This window comes from Vigna radiata, chromosome 5 (assembly GCF_000741045.1).
Source record: "Vigna radiata var. radiata cultivar VC1973A chromosome 5, Vradiata_ver6, whole genome shotgun sequence".
NCBI classification, from domain to species: Eukaryota; Viridiplantae; Streptophyta; class Magnoliopsida; order Fabales; family Fabaceae; genus Vigna; species Vigna radiata.
The window spans coordinates 14,582,824-14,595,940 of NC_028355.1; the positions used below are offsets into that span (position 1 = coordinate 14,582,824).

Genomic DNA, 13,117 nt, shown 5'->3' on the forward strand with positions numbered 1-13,117 from the left:
TTCCACAAAGATCACACCAGAACGTCATTAGTGCTGAATAATCAAATTCCTTATACCTTTTTTATGAGCATCTGGTTAAGAATGCTTCAACCTAAAATTTTAACCAACCAAAAGGACTACCTTGAAAGTTTAAAGAACCACCACAAACTCCAATCCGGAATATAAATGATAAAAGAATCACAATCAATCTCTCCTAAGCCTATGAGGTCTCAAAATGCTAACCAAGAGCACAAAATTGTGAAGCATTAGCCAATGATAAAAATATACAACTGAAAGCATTCAAAACATATTCAAAAACCTGAGCTACATCTTATGACATTAAAAGCAGATGTGATAATTCCAGAGCAGATGAACATATATAAAGTTGCAGGCTAAAAGGGAACGTTAATCAGGTATTCGTGCAGGCAAAACTACTTGCCCATTCTATAAAAAGGTTGAGTAGAAGAATTTCAGCCTTTGTCTAACTGAATGGAATGTTGCCATTAGCAGAAACATGAACCCAAATAGCAAGCTGTGTTACAGAACAAGATTCGTCCACTAAAACGTTTTCAAGGAAACGGAGATGGTCAACCACCATTCCTCAGAAAAGAATAGTGGCGATAAAACGATTTTTGCCACAATCAGAAAGGAAATAAATGACAAAATCTACATGGTAAGGACATATAGAATAATTAACAGAAGATAAAAAAACAATAGTGAAAGCAATAAAGATTTTAATGATATTAAAAAAGCAGCATAATAATAAGAATAATACTAATAATCCAACTATAATTGTATAACATCTAATTTGCTTTTGCATCCCCAAAACACCAATGCAAAATTGTCCCTTTTTGATGTCTTTGATATCCCATTTACAAAATAAACTAAGCAGCAGCGGACCAGTTAAAGTCCAACAACCACAAATTGAATAAATCCCCATTCCCACCTTCTAGCACCAGCACCATGTACAGGTAACACGACATCCACCCACAAAAAAAAAAATCCTAAAAGCTGAGCTAACTCAACATGGCTGTAACCAAATATACCTCACCCTCTCAAATCCCTCTCCATCGAGGGCTCGGAACCGGCACGGTGGGTGAAAGCGGAAGCGGCGGAAACGCCAACTGTCCCGAAGTTGGGGAAAACAGAAGTCCGGGAGAAAGCAGAGGGTAAGACGCCAGCTGGGAATTCAAGCACCCAAACGGCACAGGAGAAGACGGCATCTGAAACGAAGCTTGCAAAGGAACCATGGCTTGGTGCTGCGATTGCTGCTGCTGCTGATGTTGCTGTTGCTGTTGTTCTTGCTGAGGGTGAAGCTGGGGCGGCAAGGGAGAGAAGCCAGAGAAGTGTTTGGGGTTTGAACCGACGAGATTCTGCAGATCGCGCATGTAGGCAGAGATGGGAGACTCGGCGGGCGCGTGGACAGTGGGGAACGGCGGGAGAGGAGATAACGGCGCGGAGGGTCTAGCGAAGACGGAAAAGTTGTTGAAGGAGACGGAGTTAGAGTTGACGTTGGGGAGTTGAGGGCGGGGGAGGGTGTTGGGATTGAGGAGCGGAGGTGGGCGGTTGGTAATCTGCGGCAAGGGAGGAGGGCGAATCCGCTGGAGGCGCGAGCTGGGAGGCTTGGGCTGTTGAATGGGAGGAGGCGTTGAGATGCGGTCGTGCGCAGGCGAGCCGGTGAGTCTCTGAACCACATCCCTGAATTCGTTCTTGTTGATGTTGTACACAGGTGGCTGATGCTGCAAGTTCTGCTGGGCCTGCGGCTGCTGCGGGTTTAGGTTTGGGTTCTGAGGTTGGGTCTGAGGCTGGGGCTGTGGCGGTGGCTGAGGGTGAGGATGATCAAAGGTGGGTTTTTTAATGATGGGTTTGGAGATCTTTTGAGAAAGCTTGTTGAGGTGCCTGAGATATTGATCCCTGGTGGTGGTGTTGGTAGCAGAGGTTGTGGTTATACTAGTATTAGTAGACTCTGCAGAAGGATGACAGCTTTTATCCATTACTCTCTCTCTCTCTCTCTCTCTCACTGTGTTTTCAGCAGAACTCTGTTGTTGGGTTTCTTTGTGTGGTGCTTCTACACTTCCTCTTATCGCAGAAGCCAAGTAGGGACACACCACACTATATACTATACACCACTACCCACTTTTTTTTTTTTTTTTTTCTTTAGGGCTTCAAACATGTGGTGACTGGTCACATTTCTCCCAACCAAAAAAAAAAAATCTGTCTTTTTTTATGTTCCTCTTTCTCTTTTCGCTGCTTTTTATATGTTTTTAGGGCTTAAAAGAAGAGAACAGACAACCATAGCAAAAGAAGGGAAGAAGGGATGTCATTTTATTAGCTCATATGTTTTTTGTTTTTTCTTCTCTTCTTTATTCATTATATTATATCAGCTTTAATAAATAAAATATTATCTTATCTATTAAATTAACATTCCTCACGTCAGGTTATTATTGCTCACGCAGGACGCAAGGCAGAAACTGAAAAAGAAAAAAAAAATAAAAAATTGAAACTGGTTTTGGACTGACATGTTACTAGAAACCAAATTCTGTGCTGATAACGGCTAAAATAAGGGTTAGTTAATGAAATTTAATGACATATGATTTGGGTGGAAAAGCTTTATTAGAGAATCTAACTGGATATTTATTCAAAATGGTTCATTAATTTAAGCATGGAAATGAAATTTAAGAAAATATTTAAAATTATTTATTTGATTATGGCACATTATTCATGATAAAAAAAAATTTAATTAGAGTGGTCAAAGGTGTTGCTACTGTTGGGTGTTACGAAATTGAGCATGACACAGAATCTTAAATCATATAAGACCAAGGTGAATGATGGTTAAGCCAAAAATAGAAAAACCAGAAAAAGAGTGGTTTGCCTATGCACAACAAATCAGAATATATTAATTTTAAATGTTTGCTTTCGTTCTACAGCAAATTCTGTGTTGCGTGTAAGATAATCATTAAACTTTTATAAAAAAAATCATTATTAAAACATTAAAGTTTTATCTCTCAAATTAATATTCTTGTTATTATTTTGGAAAAAAATTAATATTATTATTTATTATTACATTTATTTTGAAATTTTAATATTTTTATTATTATCCTTATGAAAGATGATAAATATTATAAAATTAATAATACTAATACATTTTTCATTTCAAATGCTAAAACAATTATACATCAATTAATCTCATTCATAAATATGATTTATAATTGAATTTGAATTTTTCTTATCTGGTAATATTGTAACTAAGTTAATCAATAATATTAATTTTAAATAACTTTTTTTATTTTTTAAGATACCCAAAAATTAAATAATGAGTATGATTATTTTACTTTATAATAAATAATATTGAATTTAGTACCAAATTTATTCTTTACTTATTTAGAATATAACTTTTTTGTTTCCTAATGAAATATTGTTCAAATTTTATAATTTAATTATTTTTTAACTAATTATCATACTTTCCTTGTATTGATCTATGTAACGATTAAAAAAATATAATATAAAAAATATTTCTTTATTAATACTTATATTTTAAATTCTAGTCTTAAAAAGGTGAAAAAAATATTATAATCAGAATAATAGGTTTAAATAAATAGTATAATATAATATAATGAATTAATATTTATCATTATCAACTAATAAAAAATATTAAAATTATATTCTAGTTAATAAAACTATACAAGTGAAATAATATGTATATTGTAAAACTTACATTATATAGAAATCATTATAAAAAAATCACAATAAATGTTTTAAAAATAAATAAACATAAATATATAAAAGAAATTAAATATAAACTTTTAGGAAAAATTACGTAATAACTGGAAAAACATTACGGATGAATGTCTTACGTCTTACAAAACATGCTACACGCAATAAAAAGCTATATGATAGATTAAGACATAATTTTTGGAAGAAAAAAAATCTATCAATAATTTGTTTCAAAATATAACATTAGTTTACAGAAAGAAATAAATGAAAATTATTAAAATAAAAGATTATTCTAGAGATTAATTTTATTTTTTTATGTTATTTTCTAGTTACAATTTTATTTAATAGTGAGAGAATAATGAAATGTTTTATGTCTTTAAAAATAAGTAATATTTATATTGTATTACTTTAAGTGCACATGTATATTCTTGTCTTGATATAATTTATTTTATTTAAGAAAATAATAGGAATATTAAAAATTAATAAAAAAGATATATAGGATAGAAAAAGACAGAAGAATAGTTAATTGAAAGATTTTTGATGTGGTGGTTGCAAGCATTAGCATTCTAAGTATGTAATTAATGGGATTACTATTTCCAAAAGCTTATTGAATATTTGGTATTCTGGTCAAAAGTCCGTTATTATGTACTGTGACGGTCAGTGATTCTATGGAACCATTTTCCGAACTTCCAAAGCTCTTTTGACCATATCTCTTCATAATTACCTCTAATTCTCTTTTCTCATTCCACAGTTTTTAAAAAATCAAAATATAATAATAATAAAAATAAAAGCTGCAAAAAGCTGATATTATATGTAACATCTTCTAAGTCATTCAATGTAACTTCTAAGGGAATCTATCTCTATCATCAGCCTGCTCTTTCCCTCACAAAATATATATAAAATACTATTTTTATATATTGTTGGCTTGATTCAATTTTAAGTAAATTTAAATATTTTTTATTAAATTTTAATTTATTTATTAAGTACTAAAAAAACATGTAATTTTTAATTAATTTTTTGTTAATTAGTTTTTTAAATAGGTGATATAATCGTTATTTTATCTCTTCATTTGTATAAAATTAAGAAGTGAGTTTTAACATCTGAACAAACATGATATTAAATATCTCTAAATATTTTAACACTGGTGTCATAATGGATAAAATAATAAAATCAATACTACATAATTTTTATTCAATATTAAAAATTACATTTTAAAATTTAATTCAAATTGATCTGTTATTTAACAGTGAATATAAAAACTCTAACAATCACATAATATTACATTTATTAATGCATAAAAATAATTAATTAAGATGACTGCACAAGATAAAAACTAAATTATCTAGTAAGCAAAAATAATTAATAGTAAAAATTGAATTAAAAATATAAAATTAAATCATAAATAAATACTCAATCTAAAATATCTAAATTTAAATTTATTAAAAACTTGAAACTTACTTAACCTAAGAATAATATAACCATATATAACTTTTTAGTGCAAACATTATTACCATTACTAATAAAATGAAAGAGTGAGGGGGAAATAATATATTTTTTCGATAGTTGAAAAATAATTATTTTATAAAAAATGTTTGAACGAATTATATAAATAAATAAAAAAAGTAATGGTTACTTTTATGAAAAATGAAAAATATCATGAATATATTATTTTCTTAACAAAAATTGTGATGCATAATGATATTATTGTTTTATAAAAGATGAAATAATTTAATAAAAAAATAACATACTTTACAAAATAATTAATTTAAATACTTGATTGCATTTTGTTCTTGTAATTTACACACAATTAAAAAATAGTCAAATCCTTATAATTAAATAAAATGTACTTTATTATCCAACTTAAATGTCACATCTTATAAAACTTTATTTAACTTTTCATTTATTATTAATTTTCTCTTTGTTTCTCTTTTTACACTTCTTTTAATCCAAATACATATACATAAATTTCTTACTTTTAACTCAAGTATTTTATGTCTTAAATTCATCAAAATCTTCAATTATTTGAATAGAAAATGATAATTTAAAAAATTAAAGTGAAATAACTAGAACGAAGATCAAATTTGTATAATTAAAATATTTTTTTAATAAACTAAAATATTTAAGAAACACATACTTAAAATAAAGAATCAACAGTAACCAAAATTATTCAAGTTTTTAGTTTTATTTAAATATCAATAAACATTAAATAATTTTGTTCTTTTATAATATTCAATGTTACGTCCTATTATACTTATTTTTATTTTTATATAATAATTATAATTTAAAGTACGTTTATAAAGTTCTAAGAAGAATAATAAATTTAAGTCACTTTCAAATCAATTTTATATAAATAATCAAACTCTCTAAATATATAACTGTTATATCAATAATGCAAATAACTAATTTAAATCTTTTAGATGGTTTATTACAAATGTTAATTTCTTTTTATTTAAAATTTACGAGACAAAATATAAAAGGTAATCATTTTTTCTTTCAATATTATAAAAATTTACATAAATAATTACAATATAAGTAAATATAAATTATTTTTAAAACACATTTATTAAAATTGAACAAGTAAAAGTGATTTAAATAAGTTAAAGTTTAAATTTTTTACTATATTTGAGTAGATAAAATTAAAAAATTTACTACTAAAAATTTTTACTATTCAAACTAGATTTAAACACATTTGTGTAAAAGTTAAGTTTTTCAAACAACCATATGAAAGAGGAAAACATAACATATTAATTAAATTTGTGTTCAAAGTAAGTTTTCTTTTGTTATTTTTGTTGATCTAGATGTTATTTTTTTTTACATGTAAAAAATATGTGTTAATATATATTATTTTATTAGTAAAGAGGAATTTAAATTAGTACAAGGGTTCTATCAATACTTTTAGTTAAGAGGGTTTTATTTCTATATACTTGAATTTCCTATATTAAGTAAAAACTTATTTGATTTAGTGGAGGATCTTAAAAGATAATTATGTGGTATTAAAGATTTATTTTATATATATATATTAAGTCCAACAAATATATTAAATAACATGGTTCAACAACAAGATTTATTTAGCATTATTAATTTAAAATGGTTAAATAATAATATAAGAAATATTTATTAATAAAATATGTGACTAATTTTCAGTAGTTTGATTATCATAAAATATATGATTAATTAAGTAAAATATTTTATTATTATTATTATTATTATGTTAATTTAACATATAAATAATAAGTTGTTATATATATTGATATTATTTCATATTTTGTATATTGTCAGTTTTTTACAATAAATCTCAGGGTCTTGAAAAGTGACACTCGAGTTATCTAGATAGTAACAAAAACCTCATAAATGTGACACCTAAGTTATCTAAATGGCAACATAAGTCTACCAACATGACATCTGAATTACCTAGACGATAACACAAGTTAAGATCGCAAACACAACACCCGAATTACCTAAAAGGTAACACAAGTCAAACCCTCAAACACGACATTTGAGCCTACCTAAATTGTAGCACGATTTAAGCCCACAAGTGTGACACTCAAGCATACTTAGATGGTGGCATCAAGTTAAGTTTGCTCAGGCAACACATGAGCTTGTCTAAGTTAATAATTCAAAACGCTCAAGACAACATCTATTGTCAAAGACAACCACTTGCAGCTCGACCAAATGCCCAATACACTTGAAAGGTTAAAGACGACCATATACAGTGTGGCCAAAATATCAATCCACCTACAAAGTCAAAGACGACACAAACAGTTTAGTCAAACAACCCATCGAATTGCAAACATAAAACTAATTACATCTCGACTAAATGGGTCGTTATAGTTGCAACAAGCAATCCTTTTACGCTAATCAAATTTTTGAGCTTGGGAGGCTTATGTACATACTCGACCCAACAAATATTCTAAGTAGCATGGCCAAACAAGGCTCATTCATTATTATTGACCTAAAGTGGTTAAATAATATTCTAAGAGATATTTGTTGGTGCAACTATTATATATTAACATAATATGTGACTAAATCTCGATAGTTTGATTACATTATATTATCTTTTAATACCATATATATCAATAAAATATATGGTTAACTAGGTAAAATATTGCATTATTGTTATTATTATGTTAATTTAACTTATAAATGACAAGTTGTTATATTTGTTGATATTATTTTATATTCTTTTGATATTATCAGTTTTTACAATAAACCTCATAGGGTTCAGAAATCTTATAAATACACATAGTATTTCACTAGAAAACGCACATATTATCTTCTCATGCTCTCTTTTTTATTCATAAAGATAAAAAAAACCTTTTTATAACAAGGTATTCAATTCCAACCATCAAAAGCATTCAACTCACCACTAAGATCTTGTCAGATGTCCAAAGGTCCACGCTCCGGATCCCGATAAGAACAAAGTGTATAAAATTGTTTATGATATCAAATACATATAACGTTAAGAAGTGGACTTTAAGTCTAACTCAGTCTTACAAAATCGGCTTGTAAGGTGAGGTTTCCATCCAATTATATACTTTAAATTGGTCTTATCTCTAGTCGATGTGAGACTTCTAACACACCCTCCTCACACCAAGGTATATACATCTCGAGCGTGAGACTAGACATTAATGGATGATTCGATAGCGGTCTGATGTTAAGAAGTGGACTTTAAGCCTAACAAACAACAAATATCACTAGGATAGACTTTAACATGAAGTTGATAACATGTTAAGAAGTGGACTTTAAGCCTAACTCAACCGCACAAAACCGACTTGTAAAGTGAGGTTTTCACCCACTTATATACTCTAAATTGACCTTATCTCTAATCGATATAAGACTTCTAACATATAACATATATTAAAATTAAAAATATTATTTTTATTTATATATTAATTTGTATACACATTACAAAAATTGGGGGTGAGGAATGGGAAATAAAGCTCTCGTCAGTTACCACATAGTCCGTAACTACTAAATTGTATGGATATAACTGTATCTTGCATTTTTAAAGCGGGTCAAGACAACCCGGCTTGCATTTTGTGGGCCAACTGGTCAAATTGGTCTGCATTACCTTCCTCAGTAAAAATATGAATTTAAAAACATGCATTGGTTTGGTACAAGTGGTTAATACTTTTAGAATGAAATTTTGAACTTAAAAATAAAGAATCTTATTAATTTGAGATGTTTGGATTTTAGCTTGTTTCATGTTGTGTATATTTAGACTGTGATGTGTTTGCTTGATATATCTTAACCCATGTTGGCCTAATAAATCTCGACCTATGTTGACCTGATATATGTTAGCTGTAATGGCCTGGAGCATCATGGTTTAAGATGACTTCGAACATCACAACCTGTGATGGTCAGGTACATCTCGGCCCATGTTAGCCTGATACATCTTGGCCTATTTTGGCCTGATACATCTTGGCCTATGTTGGAATAGTACATCTCGATCTATGTTGGCATGATACATCTCAGTTTATATTGGTTTGATATACATCTAAGTCTATGTTGATCTAATAAATCTTAATTTATGTTGGTCTAACACATCTTAGTTTATGATGGTCTGGTATATCTCAACCTATGATAGCCTAAAACATTTAAGTCTATAGTAGCCTGGAACATCATAGTTTAAGATGACTTTGGACATCCTAATTTATATTGACCTGATACATCTCAACCTATGACAATATAGAAGTTATAAACCTAAGATAGCCTAAATGTTGTCAACCTAAGATGATGACCCACACCATATTGTTAACTAAAAGTATGACTTAGGATTAAAGAGAATTATATTGATAGCTAATAAAGGTTAATTAATGTAATTTTATGCAAGTTCAAGCTAACTAAATAAAGGATAACAAGTCTAGCAAAAATAACACTATTCACTATATAATTAGGGACATATTCATTATTATAATATTTACATGATGATTTCAGTATTGTAAAAACATGATATAAAATACAGTAAATGTGAACTAAATTGATCTTTATAAAATTGAAAAAACTATTAGGCTTTACTTAATTTTAAACATTAGAACATCTGAGTTTTGATTGAATTATTTTTACATACATATTGTGTAGGTCTGTAGTGTATATGTTTTTTTATTCAAGAAACATTTCGGTCGTTCAGACAAAAATATCTTAAAAGAGAGATGTTGAATATAACTTAGTTTTACTCAAGTAAGATTTCTTTTGCACAAGTGGAGGCAAATGATTAAGAAACGAGGTTCGGAAATATCAGTGGGTAACTTTTTCCAGCCTTATGTCATGTTAGTGTTTTTTCATCTTTTATGAACACTTTTGACTTACAACACTAAAGCAAAACCTTTGTATATATTTTTATACATATTTTTGTTTATTTTAAATTCATTCTTACATGTGACTATTTCTTTGAATGTTTTAACAACGACATTAGTTTTGCTTGTCGCTTTCTTCTTCTTTTATTATGTCAATGAATCTTTTTTTTAAAGACATTACTAGTTAATTAAGACATATTTAGATTTAATCCATCGTTTTGCATTGATATATATTCAAGATTAAGTGACAATGATATTGGGACATTTGTTTAACAAAATATAAGCTTAATACGTGACCAAATTGTAAGAAAAGTTGAACATTAGGGTCATTTTTTTTCTTTAGTGGTGAATATTCAGAAATTTTTCTTATTCACTCTATTAAGGAGATAATAACATAAAAGATAAAATTACGCATACTACAAAAATATAAAGAAGTGAAATTATAAAAGAAAGAAAGACATAATTATGTTTTATATTAATTTGATTTTATCTAAATTTAAAATAGTTTCAATATATTAAAAACGTGATTCACACTAATAGTGTAATCATTCGAGATAGAATAATTTTATGAAAACCTATTACAAAAAAGTACACAATTATTTTTAAATTTAATGTGAAAAAAATTCTTACGGGGTACTAAAAATCAATTATAGATAGCAAAACGATATAAAAACATAAGAACTTCTTAAACTTCAAAATTCTCGTAAAAGTTTTTATATAAAAGAAATTAACACAAATATAATAACTTAATAATAATAAAAATAAAATAATAATATTAATTAGTTATATTATTTAGGATTGGATTTTGAAAACAATAAAAGAATAATGTATTATATTTTTATTACCATTATTGATGTTTAACTTATGATATAAATCTTTGTAAAATTTATGTTTAAAATATTGTTAAAAAAATATTATTAAAATATGATGTTGCATGTAATATAATTTAGGATAAGGACATAATGGAGAATGTGAAAAAGAAGAGAAGTAGAGAGGAGTGGAAAAGAAGGTTAGGAGAGTACTGCTGATACCACACTTCTTAGACGGAAAGAAACCTAAAAGTAAAATCTAAGACTACGGCTTAAATCAAAGGAGCTTTTCTATTTGCCCACATGGCACGTGTTAGAGGTTAATTAGTCTCTATAATGCAATAATTATGTACTCACAAGAATCTTTCATCCTAAATGCAATCTTTTTCTCTCCAAATCTAATATACATACACATTTTTAATATTACACTACCAAATCAACAACAAACTAATTCATGTACTTTTCCATAACTTTAAATCAATTTATTATAAGTAATCATTGTAAAAAAATAATAACACAAAAAAAAAAAATATATATATATATATATATATATATATATATATGTGTGTGTGTGTGTAAAAACAAAACTTGATGGTATCACAGAAGAAACAAAAATATCACTTAAACTGATAGAGAAATTTGTTTTAAGGAAATAAAAAATAATATATTTAACCTTATAACATAAAACAATCAAAATATGTATTTTTGGTTGGTGAGAATTAGTTACTTTTCTGCGCTTTGTATTTTAATAAATTATATTATGTATATTGAAGTATTATATTAATTTTATTCAGATAAAGTAAAGATGATATGAAAATAGATGTGTACATATCATAATTTTTAAGATACATATTTCATTATGACTCTATATGTCATTTAGTTTTGTCAGCATTAGTGAATATTGTCAGGTTTACTTATAATTAATGCAATGAAAAATTAAAATTATTAATAGTTATTAATGGATTTTTTTACCATTGATACTTACTAACAGATAAAAAGTCTATCGAAAAAAATTCATCAACGAGCATTTTATTGACATTTTTTTTGTTGATAATTTTGTTTTAGTGACAAATTTGTATTCTTATCAACGAATTTTTTTATTGATAAGTATGGTTTTTTTTGTTGTGTATTCTTTATAAAGTATCATACATTTGCATATCACACCACTCATGGAACCACACGCTTTTACAAACTCATTCATTCATTAATTAAATCAATTAATCATTCACAATCAATTAAACTCAAGTGCTTGCACATACTACCAAATTGAATACCTTTCATATTATCAATTATTAATATTACGTCATTATAGACACACAAATTTACTTTTGAAAGACTTGTCATTGAGTAGGCTTAAAGATTTTTCACATGTCATACTTTCTTTATTCATACAAAGTTAATTTCATGTCAAGAATTAAATTATCCTTATATGACAAGGTAAATTATTTATAACCTACTAAATGCGTTCTTTTTCACATTACATTATAGGTTATAGGAATCTCTATTCTTACAACATAAGATCTTCTTTTACGTATATCCAATATCAATAGAGTTAAGATAATATTTTCAAATTACCATTGAATGCACAACTTACAACCTTTCAACATAGTATTTCTTTTTTATATACAACTACGTTCACATCACAAACAATATGGACACAGTTTCTTAGTTTTACTTAACCTTATAAATATATTCAAATCATAGAATAATAGATTATACTTTACTTTACTTGATCCATGTATCATAAATCTTACACTTGATCTTAATTACTAATTTAATCATTTAGACTAATTAAGTTGAGTTAAGTTTTTTCAGAACTGCAGATTTTATTGTAACTTTTAGATGAACTAAATCTTGAAGTGAACTTTACTTTTAATTAGATTTTGAAAAATAATGGCACAATATTAAATAAAATTAGAAGTGAGTGAAATCCAAACATAGCTTTCATTTGTAAAGTTGATTATCCAAATAGGTGAGTTTGTATCTTTGCGTGTTACTTTTTGAATTGAGGTATGAAGATGATGGATGATCTGATTTCAGGTTTTTGCCAACTTTTTGAAGTTGTGATATCACCATCTATCCTATCTAAAACATTTCCACCATAATTTATTTTACTTTCCCATTCAACTTAATTCATCATTATAGATCACTGTGGTGGGCCAACTCCAATGAAAAAAAAGAAAAAAATCAACCAATAAATAAATAAAGGAAGTCTCTTGTACTTTTATTTCGCAGCAAAAAATAGAATAATAAAAAGATAAGCTTTGACCACGGGAACACACTGATAATAGCAAACATGGATATTCTTTTTCTCATAAA

At 27.4% G+C, this 13,117-nt stretch overlaps 1 protein-coding gene across 1 annotated transcript; it reads right to left on the reverse strand.

The window, feature by feature from the left end:
• Nucleotides 1-748: 748 nt before the first annotated feature.
• LOC106761166 (VQ motif-containing protein 9) lies at nt 749-2,116 on the reverse strand. Its single transcript, XM_014644685.2, has one exon. The coding sequence runs from the start codon at nt 1,971-1,973 to the stop codon at nt 1,035-1,037; it is 939 nt and encodes a 312-aa protein (XP_014500171.1). The 5' UTR covers nt 1,974-2,116; the 3' UTR covers nt 749-1,034.
• Between the last annotated feature and the right edge of the window lie 11,001 nt (nt 2,117-13,117).